Below are 24,887 nucleotides of genomic sequence, written 5' to 3'. Positions count from 1 at the left end.
ATACCATTATGTGTGTACATTCACCAACTAGAATAAAACACAGCTGCACAACATAGGTTTTAAGGGGGGAACAAGAACAACAGCATCACAGTACAACTTTAATAAGGGGACAAGTGCTTAGGGAACTGCAGGAGCTGATTCATTCAAAATGTGTTTTCAACTGAAGCCAACATTCAAACTTTCTCTAATCATTTCAACAGGTTGGAAACTATGAGTCGTTTGGATAAATAATGTGGCTACTATTTAATTCCCAGTGTGCAAGTTACACAATGGTGTATGGCTGTTCCCCGGTCTCACCATTCATTTCTGCAGCAAAAGAACTGCACTCAAAAGCAAGAACCTTAAGTTGTACTACAAATCATAAAGTCTAAAAAATAAACTATGAGGGCTATAGTTATCTTAAATTCAGGAGTGGACATCAAGTATCTGTAAATACTATTACTAGGGGCAAAAGTGTCATTGGTGATTATCCGTTGGAAAAGTCCACAATCACAATGTATGATCGTTTAAAAAGGTGTTCCAAACCCGGATCGTCAAGAAATGGGGGCAAAAAAAGCTCTTGGCTTGGGTGTGGCAGCCAGTGGATCAGTTTACAATCAGGGCATGTCATTAGACGCCTGTTCAAACACGCTAGCTTTTATTGTCGGGGGCCTTTAATAATAGAGACAGTGTTTAGGCAGGAGGAGGAGAGACAACATACCCACTTCTCCCCAGTGAAACGGGTTGATGCCACCGGTTGTGCAGTTGTAGACCAGGATGCTTTTGGGCCTTAAAAAGAGGGACCAGTTCAGAGTTAATCCACTGGATTACATTTTAAAAAGAGGTTGGGGAGAAAGACTATCCCTGCGTTCCAAATCACATACTTTTTCTGTACAGAGGAGTTTTAGGGCCACAGGAGAGAAAAAAAAAACAGATTAGTGGGGCATTTATGTATTTTCATCATACTACAAATCGACGCGCATGTCTTGGGACATCCTAAATCTTTTTCTGGCATACTTAATAGTAGGGAAGTACGGCGATTGGAACACAGGGTATGTGTGTGTCTCAAACCTGTTGACGGCCTGTGTTCCAGAGTACCAAGCTGCAGCCACTGTGGCGTTGATGACCACGTCTACTGGCACCAGGTCAGCCACGGCATCGTTAGACGCTCTCATGGTACGGAGGATTCCCTTACCAGCCTGCAGGGGAGGGAACAAACAGCACTGATGCAACAGGACAGGACTTCCAATAAGTTTCCATTAGAGTCATTGGAGGAAACAATGATCCTGATGAATAGCTCTGGAACAATGACTGTCAGATGCTCATGTATTCCTATTCATAAGACACAAGTGGAAATAGTTTGTTTATATTCTTGTTTTAACTACATTTTTGGACTGTTAGTTTACCAACAGTCCCCATACTAACAAGGTTTGTTTAAAAGTCTAAAACACTATTTCCTGTCAGTCCTGCTTTTTGCCAACACCACACTAGTGCATTAATGTAGCCCGAGACTTAGACTAAAGTTTAAAATAGATAAGATAGCACTATGGGTCGAACGATATTATGGATAAATAAATAAAATTATATATTTTTTTAAATGTTAAACTTGGTGCTGAAAGCCTCTTTACTTAAATGATATCAAGGTAACACATGTCACTGAGACACAGCTATACATGGACATGAACTTTTCTGATGCAGCTGGCTGTTAATAATAAAATAAATGCAGACATCCGTGATTGATAAAGTATAACTGTATAAAAGAGGCCCTCGACAGTTTCTCTCAATAGTATACTTACTGCAATGAATATTCCACTGGGTCCATTGAAGTTATCAATCCAACCCTGAAAGAGCAGTCAGAGGAAAGCAGCATGCAATTAGTATTGAAACTATTTAATAATTGACAGAATTTTTTTTTTCTATTTCTTGAGAAACAAATTAAAAATTACAAGCAAAAAGTCAACTATCAAAGGTCAAGCATTTTTGGGTAAAAGCTTATCAAGTAAATTCTAAAATGTGTTATAGAAGATTGAATATATATTTGTGTTTTTGATGACAAATTATTTCAATGTATTTTAGCCTGTGGTGAGTTTGGCATTTGCGATTACATTGTATTGATAAATCTACATGATTAATCCGTACAAAGGGTCCTTTTATAAAGATGCAACCCAGAGGGCAAATATATCTACACACTTTCATGGGAGTGATTCTGAGTGGAAAGTGTGAAATGTGCTTTTCACATGGTCGGACAAGAGCTGTCAGCACAAGCTTATTATTCAAACCTTCCTAAAGATCTGAGCTGATTGGTGGACTTCCTCCACTCCAGATTATAGTTTTAAAATCCATGGCACAGACGGTATTCATTCAACACACACCAGAAGCGTGGCCATTTTATGCTACCTCTATATTGTAGGCAAAAAGTCTGGATTTCTTTTCACAGTCAAGTTCTCAGTTTGACTATCTTCCTGCTTACTATGGTGATCAGCTAGTTACCCCACACAGCAGTGTACTGTACAGTATGTGCGACTTGGCCCTGGCGTTTCTGCCATTAACACTTAAGGTAGAGTCAGCCATTCTGGAGAAGGCTTGTTGACAGAATCACTTGTCAAAATCAGACAATTGTATGGTCTAGTGTATTACCACATTTTTTCCAGAGCTCACAAAGTACAGAAAGGTAGCGGATCATGAGGAGATAGTCACTGATTGAGAAGCATTTTTCTGACCGCACCTTTAAATAAATAGGCACATGTAACTAAAATATAATAATAACTACAGATTGTATACAGTATATTTGTATACCATGCTCTTTCATAATGAATCATAATTGGGTCATTGAAACATTCCCATTTCTTTGAACATTCAATTTAAATTGAAATCCCTGTCTGAATGAGCTAACGAAAGAAGCAATATAGCCTGTAGAGTGACTCACTGGGAAGGGCTCCTTCCAGCTGGCTCCTACGATGGAAGGTCTGATGATGGCTACGTTGAGGTCTCCAGCCTCCTGTTGCACCATGTACTCAGCCAGGGCCTTGGTGAAGGTGTAGGTGTTGGGACGCTGCCCGATCAGCTTGGGGGTCAGAGCGGACACCAGCTCGTCATCCATCCAGCTGGACAAAAAGACAAAGACAAGATTAGTCTGATGTGTGTGTGTGTTTAGCAACCCTAACGGCACAATTACACATTTGTCATGACGGTATGTAGTCACTCAAAACCCACACTTTGACAACTTAAAGTGTGACCTGATGATAGCATTAGATGAAATTTCAGAGGGTCAGCAAAGTGTTGGCAGTTCATACCGAGGGGGATAGAAGTGTGTGTGTAGCACATTGCATGGCAAGCCATCAGAAAGTCGAGATGTTTCACTCACAACCACATGGGAAGAACTCTCATCTTGCTATCAATCAACAGGAGAATAACAGTACACAGGCCTATCTTCTACTAGGGAGTAAATGACTCTGACAAGTTCTGAGGTGAAAATAACTAAACATTAAAACCACTGAGATGGCAAAAGATTAAAGTAACTGAATTAATGTTAAGCTGGGTTATTTTTGAAAAGGAAATATAGGTTTAAACTTTACACGCGATTGCACACAGTTAAGGAGGAGCCTTTTGGTTAACCGTGCTGTTCTAAGTGAGCAAAGTCAATATTAGAAGGTGCACTATGTAACTTTGGGTGTGTCAGAGAAGTGAACATTTTCTTAGGTATATTCTCATTACTGAATAAAGAAACTTTCTTCCCAGGAAAATGGGATGACTGGAATACTGTTTGAAGGTAGAAAGCTTCCCGAAACGTTACCGTTTCACTGTTGTTTACAGCAGCAGGGCCCACAGTTAAGGTTTGAGTCCCTGTGCCTCAATATAATTTAGTTTTGATATTCAATACTAAGAGTAAGATACAGAGAAAAAATAGGTTTTGTACACTAACTACAGGATCTGCAAATGTAAACAAATCCCCCTCCCTTAAAACTGCATAATGCACCTTTAAGCAATCGGAGTGTTGACCGTTTAAGTTTTAAATTCAAAGCAAATAAAAACAAATCCTTCAAGAAATACCAATCAACCCAGCCTCTACACACATCCATTCAAGTTCCCCCACAAGCTCCATGTGCTGAACACACCATACATCAGTCATTCCACCAATGTCAACTCTCTCTCTGCACACTTCTAATGCTTTACTAATCTAGCTAGGCAGCTGAGACTGGCAGCATCATCAACATTACAGCTCCCACACACATCCTACCTTTACTGCACGTCTACGTCTGACTTTTTTTTTTTTTTTTTCTTTTCTTTCTTTCACTGACCGTGTAATCAACAGAGCAGCCACACATCCAACCTGGAATGCGCTGCCGATGCCCGTCAGAGGCGAGTCTGCAGCGACGCTCCACTTCACCTCAGGAGGCTCGCCAATTTTTTTCGGAGAGACGCGCGTCTCTCTCGGGTCTCTCTGCTTTAACTGATAGAGAAATACTCTGCTGAGAGTCATATTGACTTCATACCGGCAGCTTTCGCTGTAGTTTCACCATTTCCTGGTGTGTCCCTTTCAAAATAAAACTTCCAACAAGCGAAAATGTGGCAAGAAAAAATATATAGGCAATGGGGCGCACGGATTACTGTCGAGACTCAATATCAGACTCAATATAAATCATATGCATCAGAAATGACATGAACAAACTTAATTTTTAATGGGAATTATCTATGAAAACTCTACGTAGAAAGACAGGGCTTTTAAAAGCAGCGCTGCAGCAGCAGTTGAGACGTTGTATGTGTGTCCGAAAAAAGTGCGATAGAGGCAGCAGTAAACAAAGGTTCCCACCGAACATAGCCGTTTACAGAGTCTAGGCTATGTATTATTAAAACTGGATTCTTTTTTTCAGCCCGCGAACAGTGACAAGATCGTGAGGAGATACTCCCTGGTTTTGACAGAACTGATTTTGACAACAAGCACTCTCCAGAATTGCTGACTCCAGTATTAAAAACCTCAATCATAATTGCATGCCACTGTATACTAGTGATCAAAATAAGAGACCATCCCCCACATCTGTAGACATCAGCAAGGCCAGTCTAAAGCAACCCTAACCCCAGCAGTGTGTTGACTGGGAAACAGGCCAGATTGGGACTCACTCCAGAGAATCGATGAGTCTGCGGTAGTCGACGGGCGGCCGGTACACCGTCTCTTCAATCAGCTCTCTGTCACAGTTGGCGTAGGCTGTGGAGACGTGGAGGAACACCTCCAGGTGCTTCATGGTGTGGGCCAGGGCCACCATCTTCTGGGTGGCCAGGACATTCAGCTGCATCGCATCTCTAAAGAGAAAGAGAGAGAGAGAGAGGGGCAGGGAAGATTGAGCACATCTAGTGGAGGGAATTACCTGACCCAATACAGTGGGTATGAGTGATCAGCATAGTGCAGAATATTTGATCTTTCACAGTCGTTCTGTATTAACAATGGCGAACTTATGACACACGCTTTGATCTCACCCAACGAAAAAAAGCAAAATATCAATCTGATCTCTCTAGCTGGGACACATCCCGACTGAACGCTACATACTTAAAGGGATGGTTCAGTATTTTTGAAGAGGGGTTGTATGAGCTAGTTATGCATAGTTAGTGTGTTACCTTATGGAGATGGGGGTCAGTGCAGTCACTATAAGGAGTTTGGACTCAAGAAAAACTTGTCCTGCTTTCCTACTGTGCAGACGCTTTTCTGTTTGCTCTCTCCTCCTCTTGCACTTTTTGCTTACATTCTTCTTTTTCGTCAACATAAATTTAGCAGCAGGTCCTGGATACATACAAATCAATGGGACTATAATTAATTTATTGTTTAATAGATACTACAGGCATTTTTAGAAACTTTTACGACCTCCTCAACAGAACGTGAAGAGGCCTACAAACAGGACAGGCCTGTGGTGACTGTAAGCGAGGTGCTAAGCTAAAGCTAATTAGCAGCAAGATGCCTCCCTTATCAAACGAGGAGTACCAAATACTCCTACAGAGGATTACAGCACTGGAAACAAAAATGAATCGAATAGAAGTGAACGTGGAAGTGAATGGACTATGTGGGAACGACACCACTCTATCAGTGACTAAAAACAGTGGACAAGATCGAGCTAACGCACAGCTAACTAGCACCAGCAAGGCTACGAAGAAACAGAAGGACTGTGTTCAAGGCAGTGATAACCCTCCCTGGAATCGTCTTGGTGCAAAGCCAAAGAGATTGGAAAAGGGAGGACGGATAACCGGCAGGGCCGAGCGCCATGAGATGACTGATCTGGACAGCTGGCCTGCGTTATCACCTAGGCACAATGCCTCCTCAACCCCCGTGCCCCGGAGACCGCAGCAATGGATAGCTGCCAATGGGAGACGTAACAACAAACTTCCCCAGCAAACAAGTGTGCTAGTGTCAAATAGGTTCACCCCACTGTTACAACTCCCTGGATTTCCCTCTGATGACAACACAGCAGCCTCACACCGCAAGGTAAGGCCCGAAAGCCAAGAGCCACAGAGAGAGCTAACAACCGGGCTAACCAAGCTAACAACCGGGCCTAAAACTCTAATTGTTGGAGACTTTTCTGTTAGAGATATGAAAAGCATGTTTAGTGTTGATACCAAAGTACTCTGCTATCCAAATGATATGGTATCTGACTTAGAAAAAAGAATCCTGGACATTGCAGCTGCTCACACAACTGTAAAGAACATCATTCTGCACATCGGATCTAATGATGTTGTAAAGCAGGAGTCTGAAATGTTGAAACAGGACTTTAAAGATCTCTTGAACACGGTCAGCTCACTGAAAGCTAAGGTGTATATCAGTGGTCCTCTGCCACCAATCAGAAGAGGAACTGAGAAATTCACCAGATTGCTGGCACTGACCATGTGGCTTTCAGCTGCGTGCCCCGACCACTCAGTGCATTTTATTGACAATTTTAACACTTTCTGGAACCGCAGCCAGTTTTTTAAGACAGATGGACTCTGCCTAAATAAGACAGGATTAGAAGTATTCATATCAAATGTGTTCTACGTCCTGCGCCACCCATCTGTTCGTGCCAAGGACAAGATACTGGAGAAAGCCAAAACACAGCATTGCAGCAGCGCCGAAGGACAACTGCCGGCCCCAGATGACAGCTCAGACCATGAGAGATATCAGGGCAGAGAGGAGGGGGCTCTACCCATCCCCGTCTCCCCTAGACCCCGCAGGTCATCACCAAGCCGACCTCTCTCTCCTCCTTTCTCTCCTACACTCACCCTTTCTCAATCCTCTCCTGAGCTGGAGTTCATGGAAATCGTTCGTACTCCCCGTCCTCGATGTCCATCTACCCCCCCACAACTCCCATCTACCCCCCCACAACTCCCATCTACCCCCCCACAACTCCCATCTACCCCCCCACAACTCGTCAATCTTAGCCACAGTGCCCGGCTCGTCACCCCTCCACGCACACCCCCTCTGATCTCACCGCGACGTCATCGGCAGCAGCAGTGGGCTGCTCGTTTACGGAATAAAAGCACTTGTTGATACGAACCGGGCCGCGGCTACACAGTTACCGCCTTTGACTCACAAGATAAGCCGGGGCCCTGTTTCTCAAGGTTTACCTCAAGAAACAGGAAACTCTTAAATCCTGCAAATGTATCTAATCTGATAAGTATTCCTCTTCAGCCACAGTTGGCTGAAATAAATCGGGGTGACCATGTTTCGAACACACTAAATGTAGCTTTATTAAACATCAGATCCCTGGCAGGAAAAACATTTTTAATTAATGATCTTATTACTAGGCACAATCTTGATTTCATGTTTTTAACTGAAACTTGGTTAGACCAAGATAACAGCTCAGTTGTTCTCATAGAGTCCGCCCCCCCAAATTACAATTTTGTGAGTGAATCCAGAGTGCATAAAAAAGGCGGGGGGGTTGCTATTCTGTTTAAAGAATCTCTACAATGCAAAAAGATGTCTTATGGAAATTTTGATTCATTTGAGTATGTGGCTCTACAGTTAAATTCAGCCTCTAGAGCTATTTTCATTAGTATTTACAGGCCACCTCAATACAATACAAGCTTTTTTGATGAACTTACTGAACTGCTGTCTGTAATATGTACTGAGTTTGACTGTGTATTAATCGTCGGAGATTTCAATATTCATACTGACAAACCAGAGGATAGATGTGCGAAAGAACTGTGCTGTGTCCTTGACAACTTTGGACTAAATCAGCATGTTGACAAACCAACTCATAACAAGGGGCACACGCTGGACCTTATCATCTCCAGAGGAATGAACATTTCAGACATAACTGTGGCAGATATGGGTCCCCTCACGGACCATTCCTGTTTATTTTTTGAGAGTACAATGTCTGTGCACACAATTGATCAATCAAAAGTAATCAAAAAGCGGTATATTACAGAAAACACCAGTGAAACATTCATTCAAGCATTTTCTTCGATACCACCCCTCCCCTGTAACTCAGTTAATGAGCTTTTAGACAACTTTAATGGCAAAATTACAAGTGTTATAGATGCTATTGCGCCCATTAAGATGAAGGTTGTCTCTGGTAAGAAAATATCTCCTTGGAGAAATGCCCCGCAGGTCAGAATAGAAAGAAGAGAGTGCCGTAAAGCAGAACGCAGGTGGCGAAAAACAAATCTCCAGGTTCATTATGACATCTTCAAAGAGAAACTGTGCACGTTTAACTCAGAACTGAGAAATGCAAGGCATTCTTTCTTTTCTGACATCATCACCAAAAACAACAACAATGCACGTGCCCTGTTTGCTACTGTCGACAGATTAACAAACCCTCCTGTGCCAGTAGCGTCTGAGCATCTTTCCACGAGGGCTTGCAATGAATTTGCCTCCTTCTTTACTGAGAAAATTCACAAAATTAGACAAGCTGTCACTGCATCAATACCAAGTTCAACATATGTGTTCCCTCATAAAATCAATTCAAATGCAATGACAGAATTTTATCTTATAAACCACAAAAACCTGCAGGACATTATACAACACCTGAACTCCTCATCCTGTTGCCTTGACATTCTGCCCACAGGCTTCTTTAAAACTGTTTTTAGCTGTATGGCCTCAGATGTTCTACAAATTGTCAACACGTCCCTTCAGACAGGTGTATTCCCACAGGCCCTGAAAACAGCAGTCATCAAGCCACTACTAAAAAAGACCAATCTAGATACATCACTCATGAAAAATTATAGGCCCATATCTAACCTACCATTCTTAAGTAAAATCATTGAAAAAGCAGTTTATCAACAGTTAAATAACTACTTAGCAATGAATAACTGCTTTGATGTCTTCCAGTCAGGATTTCGACAACACCACAGTACTGAGACTGCTCTGGTTAAGGTCCTCAATGACATCCACTTAAACACAGACAGTGGCAAAAGTTCTGTCTTAGTTTTACTGGACCTCAGTGCCGCTTTTGACACAGTTGACCACAGCATATTACTAGATCGACTAGCAAACTGGGTTGGACTTTCTGGAACTGTACTAAGCTGGTTTGAATCCTACTTAAAGGATAGAGACTACTATGTGTCAATAGGCAATTTCACATCTGAGCGGACAAATATTGAATGCGGGGTCCCCCAAGGTTCCATTCTTGGCCCTCTTCTATTTAACATCTATATGCTCCCACTAGCTCAGATTATGAATAAGAACAAATTATGCTACCATAATTATGCAGACGACACACAAATTTACATAACCATATCACCAGGAGACTACAGTCCGATACAGGCACTGAGTAAGTGCATTGAACAAATCAATGATTGGATGTGCCAAAATTTCCTTCAATTAAACAACGATAAAACTGAAGTAATTGTCTTTGGTGCCAAAGATGAACAATTAAAAGTCAGCGCACAGCTTACATCCGTTATGTTAGAAGCCACACCCCAAGCCAGAAATCTTGGTGTTGTTGTAGACTCCGACTTGAATTTCAAGAAACACATAAAATCAATTAATAAATCAGCCTACTACCACCTAAAAAACATATCAAGAATTAAAGGGCTTATGTCTCAGCAAGACTTAGAAAAACTTGTCCATGCATTTATCTTTAGTAGACTTGACTACTGTAACAGTGTCCTTGCTGGCCTTCCAAAAAAATCTATCAGACAGCTTCAGCTAATTCAGAACGCTGCTGCTCGAGTCCTCACTAGGACCAAAAAAGTGGATCACATTACCCCAGTTCTGAGGTCTTTACACTGGCTTCCAGTCACTCAAAGAATTGATTTCAAAATACTGATGTTGGTTTATAAAGCACTAAATGGTTTAGGGCCAAAATACATTACTGATATGCTGATAAGTTATGAACCGTCCAGAGCCCTTAGGTCGTCTGGGACAGGTCTACTTACAGTCCCTAGAGTTAGGACTAAACGAGGAGAAGCAGCTTTTAGTTTTTATGCACCAACAATCTGGAACAAACTCCCAGAGAACTTGAGGTGTGCTGCAACTCTCGGTTCTTTTAAATCGAGTCTGAAGACTTTTTTGTTTCCATTTTAACCTGCAATTTTCATTTTATTTGCTTCTTTTATTAAATCCAGTTTTCATGTTTTTATTTTTTATTTTTATTTGCTTCTTTTAATCGCTTTTAAATGTTTTATAATGTGTTTTATGTGTTCTAGTCTTGCCCCTGTAAAGCACTTTGAGTGGCCTTGTGTCTGAATTGTGCTATATAAATAAACTTGCCTTGCCTTGCCTTGCCTCCTGTATACTCAGTGAATGGCATGTTGTCCTTGCTTTCATAATGACTCGATTTTGTTTTCTTACATTCTCTTGAATTAGTGGCGGTGTCTCTGAGTCAAACAGCTGATTGGCAGAGTGATACGGTGCACTGCACCGTCGAGAGTAGCAGATAGTAATACAGGGCCGAACTACACGTGAAAAAAAAGAGAGCCTAAAAATAGAAGGCTTTCTGGCGGCAAACTAAAGCACTGAAAATTCCTACATTTAGTGTACTATTGAACAGACCATTTATAGGTAAGCATTTATATATGCTTACCTAAACAGTTTCTCTGCTGGCCCCCCATGCAACAGTAAAACGCAGACTTCTCCCCCCCAAACTCCTTAAAGCTAATAGCCATCTCCATAAAGGTAATAACCCAACTTTGCATGAGTGCCTTACTACCGTACTTTGCAATACTTTGTCAAAACAGAGTCCCTGGTTCAGCAGAAAATGAATGTGCCCATTTCCTGCTGAGAGAGTCATTTGTCGAGGGAGGTGTCGGGTTTCCCCCATGTACTGCAAAAAAACAGTGGGAACAATCTGTCACCATGCCGCTGCTGCCAAGTCAAGCACCCGCCCATTACACATAATACACATTCTCTTGCCCAATTATCATTCATTACACCATTGCATCGATAAAAATGGTTATACAAAGAAAATAAATAAAAAAAAATAATCTACAGGAGGTAAGCCTGGATTGTATTCCTTCTTCTGTACGTCCAGGCTATTTCTTAGCACTAGAATCAACAACTGAAACATGAACATGTCTTGGGGGCTTCTTGGGATTTTTCTGAGCTCCTGCGCCAGTGTCGGGGAGTTGGGGGGGAGGAAGACACCAGTTTGTAAACGCTGCCATACTGAGAAATACAGAGAGAGTTTTGTGGAGATGAAAGGCTTAAATCGACTTTGTGTCAACTATTTTTTTTTTGGCAATGGCTTCAATGTGACCGTCATTCAATAAAAAATTACGCACTGCAGCTTTAAGGAATAAAGAGCAAGACAGCGAGCGGGCAGATATCTCACCTGAGCGGCTCACTGAAGCGGACGGTGGCAGCACAGTGGAACACAATGTTGACGTTCTCTGCTAGGATGCTCTGGTCCTCTTTGTTCAGACCCAGCTCCAGCAGGGTCAGGTCACTGTTCACTGCTATGATCTTCTCTGCAAAGTCTGGCTGCTCCTCTTGCACTCGTTCAAACAACTGAGAGGGGGAAAAAAAAAATCAAGAAATACCTGTTAAAACTCATGTTACAAAAAATTTAAAATAAACTGTCCAAGTGTCATTGGACTATTATTCGGTATGTTCCATCAAAAGAAAAGCCTCTAGCCCCCTGCCTACTCTTGGTACAGTCAGTGGTGCATTGATTCCTCCTACAACAGAACACAGCCCTCTCCATTTACCTCTCATCTACACTACCAGTGATTTAAGTGTCTCTAAAATCAGCAGCCTATTGCACAAACTAAATGGAAGCTTGAACATGTGTTTCACATGCAAATTAAACTGCAAAATGTTAAACAAAGCCGACAGTTCAAGCATTGAAACAGAACGGGACATTTTTCCCTCTAGGCCATCCTAGATAAATGGTAGATACTCCTCATTTTTGTCTGGATAAGATTACCATTATGAACTGAACATAAATTTAAAATCGCTTCTGTTGTGATTTTGATGGCTGTGTCGTCAAACATAAATATGGTCATAAATCATAAAGATAAAAAAAAATACAATAAACACTATCTAGGACCCTTTCAGGTTGGAGAGAAAACATTGTGCTGAACTTAACAGAAACAGGTCAAAGCTCAAGTGATTGCAGCCTAACATTCCCACTTTGGACACATCAATGGAAAAGGATGTGATCCATTCCAGGAACTGTGCTCCAGCTGAATATCCTGAAGAAACATGTCCTCCGGCTCTAACACAGTGACTCACCTGCTGCGGGGAGGTGGAGACTTTTAAGTGGCACCGTCGCTGTGTTATAACAATGTGTGCTGCCACTGGTTTTTCTACTTTGTTATAGAATAACTTGTGTGCACTATTCTAACCCACAGTTGAGCATACACAGGCTTTACCCCCTCCCATCCCATGTAATAGCCCATCCCCCCCACACCATCTCACCTTGCAGTTGACCATATCAGCAATGCGGGCCTTGGGGCTCTGACCGGCTTTTGACCTCACCATCACATAGACAGACTTGACGGCCGGGCAGGACCTCAGCAGCTTCTCCAGGAGCACCTTAAACAATCAGCAGAAGTCCAAAAAGTGGCTTTTTTTAAACTTCTGCTCGGCTCCGCACATGCACACAAACCTACAAAGTGTGACCTCTTCCTCTTGGAGAGAAGTACATGCTGCATGAAGAATGCTTCTTCCTCCATAGCCTCTGTACAAAGGGCTCAAATACACCACAAGCAAACAATGGCTGCTGTGTTAAGAAGAATAAGGCAGTCATTTAACAAAAAGGTAGAGTGTTGACAAAATCACTTTGTATCAAAATCAGTGAATATCTCAAAGATCGTTTAACTGTTCGTACTGTGTGTCACTGAGGGAAACAAATGCTGGTGTTAATAGACAGCCTAGGCTCTGTAAACTGGTATGGAAACAAAAAGGGGCCCACCATAGCAAACAACATGCCTACGTATTTATAGAGCCTAAGCTGTGTATTAACACTGTATTTCTTCTCAGCGCACACACACAAACAGTACGGAGAAACAGGTAGCAGATCGAGGAGATATTCACTGATTTTGACAAAATGTAGTTTGACAATAAACAATCACCAGAAAAGCTGACTCCACCTTTAAAATAACTAAGAATCTTCTTTAACGTGCCTTCACAACATAATGGCTACATTTAACATTAGATTAATAGTATCAAAGTGCTGAGACACAAGGACAATCTTCATTCGTCTTGCTTTACTGTCCTGTGAACAGGAGATATTCAACAGTTCTATGTGAAGTGGACATGTGTGTGGACTTACTGTGTGTAATATGGGCTGATGAAAGCCTTGGTTTAGCATTAACATGTGAACTCTAATAGCTTGAAGTAGTGTGATGGCTATTCCAACCCTGAACATCTATTACGTAGGCTGATGTTCGTGCGTTAAAAGATTTTGCAAACACTTCTAGTCATTTCATTACAATGCCATTGCTTGATTGTTGTCTTGACTCATGTTTGCAAACATAAAAAATATGTTTATTTTGTATTTAAACAGTGTGTCATCTGGTATTAATTGACTAATTCTCATCTTTCTAGAGGTTGATATTTCAATTCCACCACAATAGCAAGAAGCACAGTCTACGCGTCACCTCCTATTGGCTATTTGGCCAACGTTACCACTAGTACCATACCTTGCCCATGAAGCCTGTTGCTCCAGTGATGAGCACATTCTTCCCTGCATAGTATTCTGGGATGTTCACCATGATGTCTGCAGTCCGGAACACAACTCCACCTGCACACAAAGCACACAGCAGAAAAACCCAATGAAAAAAAAAAAATGCACAAGGAGGGGAATGATAATTGTGGAAATCAACTCCATGCCTTCACTTGCTACATGAGGCGTTTCCCCATGGTATGAATTAAAAACAATTATTAAATTAAAACATCTTGTGAAAGATCCAGTGGAAGTAAAGATTGTAGCTTGGAGTCTTGCACAGTCTGCAGCATCCATGGACTTGTTCAAGGTTGTCAAACTTGACAATGTAAAGCATGGTTATGATTTATTTTTTTCCCATACCATCACTCACTTGGTCAGGAACACATGGAACAGGCTAAGTGACAAATATCCACATGGTAATTTAATAATAAAAAAAAAAAGACACTACTAACACATTGTCAATTCTGTGCGATGCAGTGCTCCAAGATCACGTGCAGGTCTTACTGGTTTGAATCTGGTAACAGTCGCGCTGTTGTTTGCTTACAATGGCCGACCACAATCCGTAAGACCAGTTCAGTCCTGATGCAACAGATTTGAATTTTACCATTAGTTTTTACTTTAACCGTATTTTAACAGGTCTTCATCAATTAACGTTGCAGCAATCTCCCTTAAGTTTAGAAGACACTTAGGATTTGTTGACTATACACTAAGCACAGACGGACAGCAATGGCTGTATTGAACTTTCAAGGCCAACTAACCACTTGCAATGAGCCATTGGAGCATACAGAAAGACTGGAAATGAGAGATTGATTTCATTTACCGATTAATGCTCATGTGGTGAAAATGCCAAATACAATTTCCAATTTTGAAAAAGGTAATATCTTCAAAACTTCCGTCACAATCCGTGACTTATATTACAGTAGACAACCCAGTGATGTGTTGACTCTAGGCTTCACTGGATGAGGCCTTATCTCACTGATGGTGTTGGTTTTTAAGTAGGAGTGACAGCTCTGAGCTGATAACAAGTCAATCTCAGAGATAAATGAGCTAATCATTAACTAAGGTCATATCCTTCTTTCAGACAAGCGACATTGCCACACTTATCTAAACAGTGTCAAACCCCTATGGGCTTCTCAGAGTAACAGCACAAGTGTACTGCCACAAGTTAATACTGCTGAAGCTTTTAAAACCTGACTGGAACAAGCCCTCTCCCGCTCAAACCAAAATGATAAATATCAACCAAAGCATTATATGAGCGTCTAACTGAACTCTCTATGGCCTGTTAGAAAAGCATGCAGTAATCTGGGATGATGAAAAGCTACCACAACATGTAAGGGTTAATGCCCGACGAGGTGTTCAGTTATCAGGAATTAATGGACGCCGTGGAGGCAAGGACTGCACAGCGGAGGACAGTTGCCTTCACGAAGTCCATTCATTCCTGATAACTGGACCCCTCAAAAGGGCATTAACCACCTTATCAACAGTGTTTAATCAGCGGCGACGCATCAAGGTGGACAGAAAGTAACGGTTCCATCTAGGTGTCCATGCATACATCAGGGGTTAATCCACACCTATGGAATGTTCTCCAGCCAATCAGAATAGAGTATTCGCACAGGTAAACTAACTCAAATGTAGAAATCTAGTCCTAGTCCCTTTACCTGCTGAAAGGAACAATCATAGCTTTGATATCTGAAAACAAGAATAACTTGTGAGCTGATGCATAAATCATGACCAGCAGGACACTTTCTGCTGCTGCTGCAGATACACTCCGTTTAAATTATTCTTTAGGATCATAAATGATTTGGTTATGCAGAAACTCTTTCTGCAAAGTCTCTGCACAAAACATCTTGTGAGATGTAGAAGGGTCAGGAGAGGTAGGATTCTATGAATCAATCTAAATCTTTTAGGTCAGTCTGAAACCAACTGTTTACAAATACAACCATGTGGGATTATCTAGATTACTAAATAGGATTTTAAAAAGGGCATTTAAAAAAGATAAACACATGTTTAGTATTCATTGTATAACCATGACAAACATTCAAATACCAACAGCCTGCAGACTGTACAGAGCTGGCCAATGCTGCATGGGGATGTTATGCTTGAGCAGCATCACTGCTCATTGCAGTTGCAGTTGAGCCAGTTATTCAGCTTGCTATAAATAGATCATTATACACCCCATTACAGCATGGCCAGCGTTGACTGGGCTTCTAATCAGATATTAAGTTATCACACACTAGGTCTGATTTTGAGAACTTATTGCCTGAAGAAAGTTGAACATTTCTCAGTTCCCGTATCAACTCCTCAGCTTGTGTCAAGAGCTTGGCCCAAAGTTGTATGCAAGCAGTGCCTCATTACAACCAGGATGGTCCACCAAAAAAACATGCTGTCAGTGAATGTTGCAATCCTACCGAGCCCTTTGTTCCCATACAAACACTGAACACATACATTCATTATTGAATATAAGTTATTTTGTGCTTCTCTCTTGGGACACCTGCTTAGTCTGAGGCCAATGCTGCAGATGTAGCAGCATTTCATTTGGTGCATCCCATCCTCCTGTGCCAAGTGTCCACACTGGCTGACTGAGGGAGGTTTGTTAGTGTGAACACTGCACAGTTAGTCACAAATCAAGAGGCACAGGAGAAATGATGCAGGGCTCCACACCAACACTCCCTCACTGTCCCAGAGAGGAGAAACCCCCACATGCACAGCCACAGTGAACAAGCTAAACACTGCATCATACACGTCACACTACTATTCTATGTGGTAAGTCCCATCTTGTATGGATCATAACACTTTAAGTAATTGTATTGCTTAGTAGGGTTGCAAAATTCCAGGTATTTTCAAAGTTGGTTAACGGGAATAAACCAAACTTAAGGTTTGCCCTTAACAATGATTTTGAATATAGTTGGGGAAAATATATTTTAGCATAATCTTGACTAATGCAACCAGATTTCATGCAAGCACACTTGAGAATATCTGGTATTCCTCAATCACATGCATACTAGCACAGTGCTTACTGCAGGGGGATTGAGGCCCTGAATCGGTCCGCCCCTTTGCAACCATAATGCTTACCGACAGCCACTAAAAGCAGAAGCCTGAACATATTGACAAGTCACATTAGACATTCTATTGTCATTGTTAGCAAGACAAAATGAATATTAAGCCAGCAAACAAAACTGACAAATTGAATGTTTTGTTTTGTGGTCTAGGAGGGAAACTTTAGACCGAATAACTCGTCAAGATTAGGGCTACACCGATTGCAATTTTCTAGGCCAAAACCAATTGCAGAGTTGATTTCCCTTAGAACTGTAATTGACAGCATACACCGTTTTTATCAGCTGGACTCATAGGAGGTAAAACTTATTCTAATGTATACAAAAGTAATCCATCCACCTGACGGGTGTGGCATATCAAGATGCTGATTATTGGACAGGTCTGCATCAGGCCGCTGTAAAGTGTGCAGTCAGTAGCTGGTGTGAACACCATCTCCTTTGCATATCTGATCAGGTTGTTGATTGTGGCCTGTGGACTCTAGTTCCTCTCAAGTTCCAGTGAACCTATCATGGTTCCTTGTGCTCTTGTTTAATAACACATTGTGAATGGTGTTGGGCCACAACTTGTGCAAACATCCAATCACGCAAGTAGGCTATTACGCTAAAAAGGGTGTATGAAGGTCTGTGTGACACCCTGTGAAACCTGGAAATGACATGTTACACAAATAAGGTAGATTTCAACACCCTTAAAGTTTTGTTTAGCTTAGGAATGAGAAATAAGCATTTACTTTTGCAATGTGAATAGAAGCAAAGAGAATGAGGACAGACCAAACCAAGAGTTGTATTATGTTGAGGACGTGTATGCAGTTTTATCTACTTGTGTGACTAAACACTTGGTAATATATCATGTCACGGAGGTTCCTTGCCATTTTGCGTCCATGTTTGAGAGCTACAGTCAACAGACTCCAATACATCTTCCAGCTAGAATCAAGAATTTACTGCAAGCCGTTGACCATACCAAGGCTCCAGTTTCCTACTGCTGCCGTCATTTTTGTCCATATGACAATACGAAATGTCAAAGTGACAAATGGGGATATGTCTGTATATTTTCCTGAAGACAGAAATCTTGATACAACTGTTTTAAGTCTGTGTGTTTGCAATCTAAGGAGAACTGGGACAAAATACAGCAGTATTCCCTGAACATAGCAGCTGGCACTCTACTATCTATCTCTAGGTGTCCTTTAAAGCTGAACTTGTCTGCATACTAAAAAGAAATTAGAGCTGGGTAATCTTTAGGCCTGATGGTGTGTCAGTGAAGCAGCTACTGCAGCTTACAGTCAGGCAGACAGTTGATCCCTAATGGCTCATCTCAACCCTGAATAATTGATCAGACGCATTAGGACGCTTCAAGTGGGCACCTGTGGCTGAGGTTAAAAAGTTTACGGACAGATTACATTTAAGGTTGGGAAACAAACCGTCTCAGAGGAGCAATGACTAATGTGATCACCCCAGTGCACACCAATCCAATGTTTCCAGGCTGGCTCTCAAAAGACACACTAGGCACACTTTTTACTCTAGTGAGAATTGCTCATCACCTTAACATCTTTTAATAGTCATTCCGACATTAAATTGAAGCTTAAGGTGTTGGCTTGAAATGTGTACCCCTCACTTTTTCGATCTTATTGTAATAAAGAAGAAATTAATCATCAAAGACTATGGGGTTGTTTGTCACAATGTTATCTTAATGGGAATAATCTTAAAAAGAAGGCAAGAAAGCAGAACTAAATTTGAAAGTTTACATAACATAACTTACTGTAGCCTTGGCAGCTGGTCTAGTTTGGGATGCACTGGGTTGTTTTGATTTTGTTGCCCTTTTTTCTTTTGCATGCTAGCTGCCTTTTCCTGCTCTATTCTATCCTTCTCTGGGGTGTCAGTGAGGATACAGCTTGACAATTTATTTCGTTATTGGGTTCCTTTTCTGGCTGCAGCCTTTGGATAACATGTGACAACCAACCCCCCCAAAAATGTGACAACCAACCCCAACTTGAATTTCTTGCTAGCATAAAGGCCAACAACCATCTGACAACTAATTAGCTTGCTAACCACAATCTAAACTATAGTTTACCCTTTACACTTTGTATGGGTAACAAGTGTTTTGTTATAAACCCATTGTGTAAAAGCCTAGAAGAATAATACTGAGGAGCTAAATATTTTCAATTTGACATGGAAAACACACAAAACAGTCCTCTCACCTCAAATTCAGCAGTCTAACTCCAAGGAAGACTATGTAGGTGACCTCTGATCCCAATTCTGGATATTTACATACCAACATTTCACAGACAGCTCCATCTGGTTCCGAGATATAACGATTGACAACCAACCCGTGTGACATACAACCTTGTTCTCCCCTACACTGCCCTACAAAGGCAAAAGACCTTAACTCACCAGAGTGTAGAACTGAGAAAAATGAGTTCAAAGTTATTTTGCTGTCCTGCCAAATCAGTTGTAGGTAGATTATTGAAAATTTGGCATGTTATAGTATGAAAGGGAAGTTGTTTATCCCCCAAAAAATCTAAGATTTTAACTTGACCTTTGACCCTTATTCGGAAGTTACTGTATTCTGCCTTTGTATTATCTACAAAAAAAATTATGAGTTTACAAAGGCAAAAGACCTTAACTTCTATTCTATTGACAATTTGGATTTGAATCACTCTATATCAGCTTTTCCTGTGACAACAATAATAGCCTTAAAATAACATTTAGTGAGTTTTATCTATTTAGGCATATTACTACATAATTTGAATAAAAAAATAAATAAAATGAGAATTTTAAGGCGAGACACCCCAGGCGAATAGGATAAAAATGTTAATGTAGATATCATCATGATACTTTGCCAGTTGATTACTGACATTAAAACAATTATCTTTTATATTACATTTTTTCTTTAATCTCTTAATAAACGTGCAAATATGGCAATATGTAACCAATTATGGGTAATATGTGTTTTTTTTCCCAAACTAAAATCTAAATGTTGGATAAAGCCAGAGTTCAAATCTTTTACCACATATTAGTTTCTAAAGTTTTTACACAACAGATTTGGATACAGGCTTTTTTCATTTAATAAATAAAAAAAGGTACATAATAATGTACATGTCTTCAAAATGCTTTTCCAGCATTTTTCTTTTTATCATAAATCAGACATTAAACAATAGCCTATATTAACAAATCCTTGTGACAAAACCTTGTGTATTAAGGGCTTTGACCTTTTATGGGTGTCACTTTAAGAGCAGTTGCTCTCGTTTTATAGTACGTCACGAGTGAGCTTAGTTTTGTTTTCTGCCGTGTGTGTCCATGGTGTGTCCAAGTGAGAGCTTCATGTCAGCGTGCACCAGCTGGCTCAACTTATATCTGGCTGTTTCCCGTGTTCCTGTGAATATTCCGGGTATTAAGTTATTGATAAAGTAAGTACCTGCTGCTTTGTTTTCTTTATTGTGAGTTTCATCACACATTTGTGTGTGCCAGTTTGATGTTAAATGTCCTTGGTTTTAAGCTAAGTTAAAGCGGCGCTGTTTAGGTTGCTATGGTATTTAATTGATAGCTTTCCATGTGAGAGGGAAATGTCCGGCACATGCAATGTAACCATTCTGACCTGCAGGCGGCCCGATTGGCTTTGCCTTTTGCGTGATCTGCTCTTATTCATGTAGTTTTCGTTTAATTTGTCTGAGTGCAATAACCTATGGCAATAACCTGTATGTTACTTTAGGTTATTTCTTCTGTATAGTATGAATGCATAGCTCTGTTTGAGTTATTTATATAGACCTAATATATAATTACCTGAGTACAGTGTTATCTAGCCTTTCATTTTAAAAACCTTATTGTTGTACTTAGTTGGGATAAAATAACACTTTAACGTAACCTTCCATCTATATTTCTTACATTTGCAAGATTGGATGTCAGTAATATGTCCTCTATATGCCATTCATAATTTTTTGATAACACTTATTGGAATATGGTTGTGTTGGATGACATTATCTGCATTTTTCTAGATTCGATGAAAAAACACTGCATTAATACATTTTTGATGCAATAGAAATGTATTTATTTACAATAGAAATGTATTTATTTATTTATTTTTTCTTTCTTTATTACAGAGAGAGAGAGAGAAAGAGAGAGAGAAAGTGAGAGAGAGAGAGAGAGAGAGAGACTACTCTTCATACTCTTCATTGAGGCCTCTGACAGCCAACGAGCTCCAGAATGCTCTTCTCGTTGGCGGCATGAGTGGGACGAGATTCTTCAGTATCTCCGTCTTCTTGGCCTCCTCTACACCCCAGTCTTGTGGCCTCAAGGTGGCTGGTACGAAGGACCCGAACTTCTTCTGGAGGAAGTCCAGCTCAGTGAAGTCCTCCTCCCCATGGGATTTCTTCACAAACATGGACATTGACCCACGTCTCATTTGAATTACTTTCAATTCAGCCAGTCTTGGCATCTTCTTAACCTTGGCTGCAGAATGGCCATCGATCCAGGCCATGATCATTTCGTTCTTCAATTCCACCACCTCCACTTTCCTGGAATTAGAATTTGCGACCACTGAGAGAAAGTCTGCAAAATCGAAGACTACCCCTCCTGGTCTGCGCCGCATCTCTTGTTCCACGCCATGGTGGAAGCTGTCGGCACTCATAAATGTGTGCCCAGGCTCAAAAAATTTCAGGGTCACGTCATGGGCAGATATTGTGTCCGAGTTGACCAGTGTGACCAGGGATGACAGCAGACACCAGTTTTTATTTTGGGCACTACAGTTGTCCACCCAGTACACGACATGTTTCATGTCCCGCTCCTTCTGTAATGCCGCCACATATGCTGAGGTTACCTCTTTGGCACTTCGCCCCGCAACACCCTCATGCCAGACAACAGAGATGGTTTTGTTTTTGGTCTTCATGGCTCCAACTGCAGCAAACGTTTCGTGATATGTAGAGATGCGTCGGGTGAAAACCGCTGACTTCACCCCAGGCATACGCGGGAGCATAATAACCTTTTGAAGGTCGACACTTCTGACTGCCGTATTTTCAGGCCATTCCCTCTCTGCATCTGCCCTGTAATGCAGCCTGGTTTCAACAGCAGCTGATTTGTGCAGGCGCCACCTCTCGCACTGAGGGCAATCATCTGCAGTCTCCCCCTGATGATCAGCCCAGTGCTGATCCTGGAGCAGACAGTGCTCGCACTCCTCCTCTCCAAGCTTGGCAAAGCTTATGTTTGCTGACTTTACTGCCTTACGGTATGTCTCGTAAGAGCAGTGGTTCCCCTTGTGGATGAAGTCAGCAAACATAAGCTTCACGGTGACATCGCTCGGGAGATAGCGACGGCGTGGAGCATGTTCCCTCCGGTAGTGGCTGATAGACGGATGGAATGACTCTATGTGGTCTGTCAACGGCTTGAGGTCCAGCTTGTTGGCAGGCTCATGTTTTCCTCTTTTGTCGTTAGGTGGAGCTAGAGCAGTCGTTTTATCTTTGCCCATCACTGACAGAACCAGGCTATCGTTTGTTGGGTGATAGCCTAGCGTGGAAAGAAAAAACAGTTTGCACACTTGCAGCGGGGTCTTGTGTGCATCCTGCAGCCTGTAAACAAAAGACCTGCTCCGCCGACTGGGATTGGCTCTGACCTTTGCCTTTGGAATCTGATTAACAGAATGAAACATAAAGGCCCGTTTCTGTCCATAATCCATCTTCCAATACTCGTTCCAAATTTCTTCCCGCCTGCCTTCAGAAAATTTTCCTGAGCACTGCCTGCGGCACTTGCTCCCACATGGTCCCCTCATTGGAGGTCGATTAGTAGGCTCTGATGGAGGAGCAGGAGTGTTCTCTGGGGCAGCGGCTGGTGTCGCTTGTGGAAGAACTGGTTCTGGTATTGTGACGTTGGCAATCACTGGCTCAATTGCTGACTCAACCGGAACAAGGACCTGCTCCAGTGCAGTCAGAGAGGCAGGCTCCGGTGTCATGGGTTGCAAAGGAGTGGTGTCTGGTATGCTTGTGAACAGGTCATCTGCTCCACAAAATAATTCATCCGGGAGGTCAAGATAACTGTGGAGAACTGTCCACTCATTTGCTTCTAGTTTTGCAGGGGGCATGCATTCAGTTGGCTGAATTGCTCCAGGAATAGAAGAAACTGAAAAGTATAAAAGAAAATAAATTAGACACAGCAACTAATAATGAATATTAGTATATATACAAATCTAATCCATTTTGTTTAGAAGCACATGGGTCATTCTTCAACTAGAGGCCATACAATTTTAAAAACTATTAAAAAGAAATATGTTATTGTGTTTATTATTTGTGATTTTTACTTAAACATATGTGTTGTAATGGTAATGACTGTGATGTGACAAAAAGTAATGTTGAATAATGTATATATGAATGAGCTAATAACCCTTTTTTAACTCTTTAATTTGATATGCATATGTTTCAGTGATATAATGCCTATACACATATATAAAACATGAGGAAATGACTGTTGTGGAAATTACATTTTGTCACACTTCTTAACCCTCGTAATGTCCTCATGACTGATACACCCTTTGTCCTCTGGTGTCATTAACTCCACCCGGTTTGGTGTTTTTTTAAAGCCTATAAAGTATAAATGAAATTGTCAATTTTGAGTTACACGTTTAGTCTGACTTCAGTTCAACCAACTAACACAAATGTTTCCCTTAGTTTTGGAATGTAGGGCCTAAATGTACCATGTTTTTATTTAGACACTCAAGTTGCAGGCAGACAGGTAATTATGGGGTGATCCTGGCAGATGCATGCATTACATTTTTGTTGAATGTGGTTCAAAATAAATGAGCTCACAAGCTTCTTAAGTAAAGCCTACTGCTTCCTCATCATGCTCCCTGTCTCACTGAGACTAAAATTTGAAATGGCTAAAAGTCTGCAAGAAAGGATTGTGTTTTGTTTCCTTAACCATTGCTTGCCACATCACAGGCACAGGTGTGTGTGTGTGTGTGTGTGTGTGTGTGTGTGGGGGGGGGGGGGAGGGGGGTGGGGGCTGCTGCTGCTCAGGTGCGTGCGTGTGTGTGTGTGCGTGTGCGAGCGCACATTTCTGCAAAAATGCCCAGACTATTAGGCTAACTCAACGCTACGAGGCACTGTTTGTTTGCTACTTTTACTTTGATTGCCATAAACAGGCTACATATGTTTTAAAGTCGTTCAGCAAGTGCCGTGAGACCCAAATCACTTTATGGCATCTAATCACTTTATGGCACTACACCGGACGCAGGCAGCGAATCGTCTAATAGCTTACTGATGATAACTTTTTATGGATTAAGACAATGGATTTGTTTCCTCAATGGATGTTTTTTTTTACATGGATTTTGACCAGATTTCAAGAAAAGGTGAGGTGCGATATAAATTCTATCTGCTGGGTTGGTTTGTTTGTTTTCGTTCAGGCTATTTTCTCCGAGCCGGGAGGCGTGTCGCCAGGCGGCAGGCGCCCCCAACTCGCTTGCGTTGTTTTCTGTCAATGAGTGGACTGGACTGTCATTGCCGGCAGCTAGCTCTAAACTGTATGGCCCGTGAAAATGTGTCCTTCCTAACTATATAGTATTCAGTCTTTGATTTGCAGCTGGCAAGCCATCTAACGTGTTCCCTTATATGATACATGTGTTGTGTTTTTACAAGTAATAGCTAGCCAACTTGTTTGCATCGATAGCTAGCTAACAGGGCTACTAGCTGAATTTCACAAAACCTGAAGTACATTGTAGGCTATATCTAATGCATCTCCCCCGTACATCTTCATCATCCTTACCTGGATCTTGGTGTTTACGTTTCAAAGCCATCTCCACCATCAGTTTCCC

General features: G+C 41.4%; 1 protein-coding gene across 1 annotated transcript in view; it reads right to left on the bottom strand.

Annotated features, from left to right (window-relative positions):
• The window catches only part of far1 (fatty acyl CoA reductase 1), a 37,196-nt gene that overhangs the window by 9,864 nt on the left and 2,445 nt on the right, over positions 1 to 24,887 (bottom strand). The window contains exons 2-9 of the mRNA XM_080028180.1: positions 14,023 to 14,123; positions 12,797 to 12,913; positions 11,709 to 11,884; positions 5,098 to 5,277; positions 2,906 to 3,083; positions 1,776 to 1,820; positions 1,051 to 1,178; positions 701 to 768 (exon numbers count right to left, since the gene is read on the bottom strand). Coding sequence (XP_079884306.1) covers positions 701 to 768; positions 1,051 to 1,178; positions 1,776 to 1,820; positions 2,906 to 3,083; positions 5,098 to 5,277; positions 11,709 to 11,884; positions 12,797 to 12,913; positions 14,023 to 14,094 — 964 coding nt within the window. The 5' untranslated portion in view covers positions 14,095 to 14,123. The remainder of the gene's footprint in view (positions 1 to 700; positions 769 to 1,050; positions 1,179 to 1,775; positions 1,821 to 2,905; positions 3,084 to 5,097; positions 5,278 to 11,708; positions 11,885 to 12,796; positions 12,914 to 14,022; positions 14,124 to 24,887) is intronic.

This window comes from Ammodytes marinus (genome assembly GCF_949987685.1).
Source record: "Ammodytes marinus genome assembly, chromosome: 5".
Taxonomy (NCBI): Eukaryota; Metazoa; Chordata; class Actinopteri; order Uranoscopiformes; family Ammodytidae; genus Ammodytes; species Ammodytes marinus.
The sequence above is the reverse complement of the archived record's forward strand: the minus strand, read 5'-3'. Positions and strand labels throughout refer to the sequence as shown.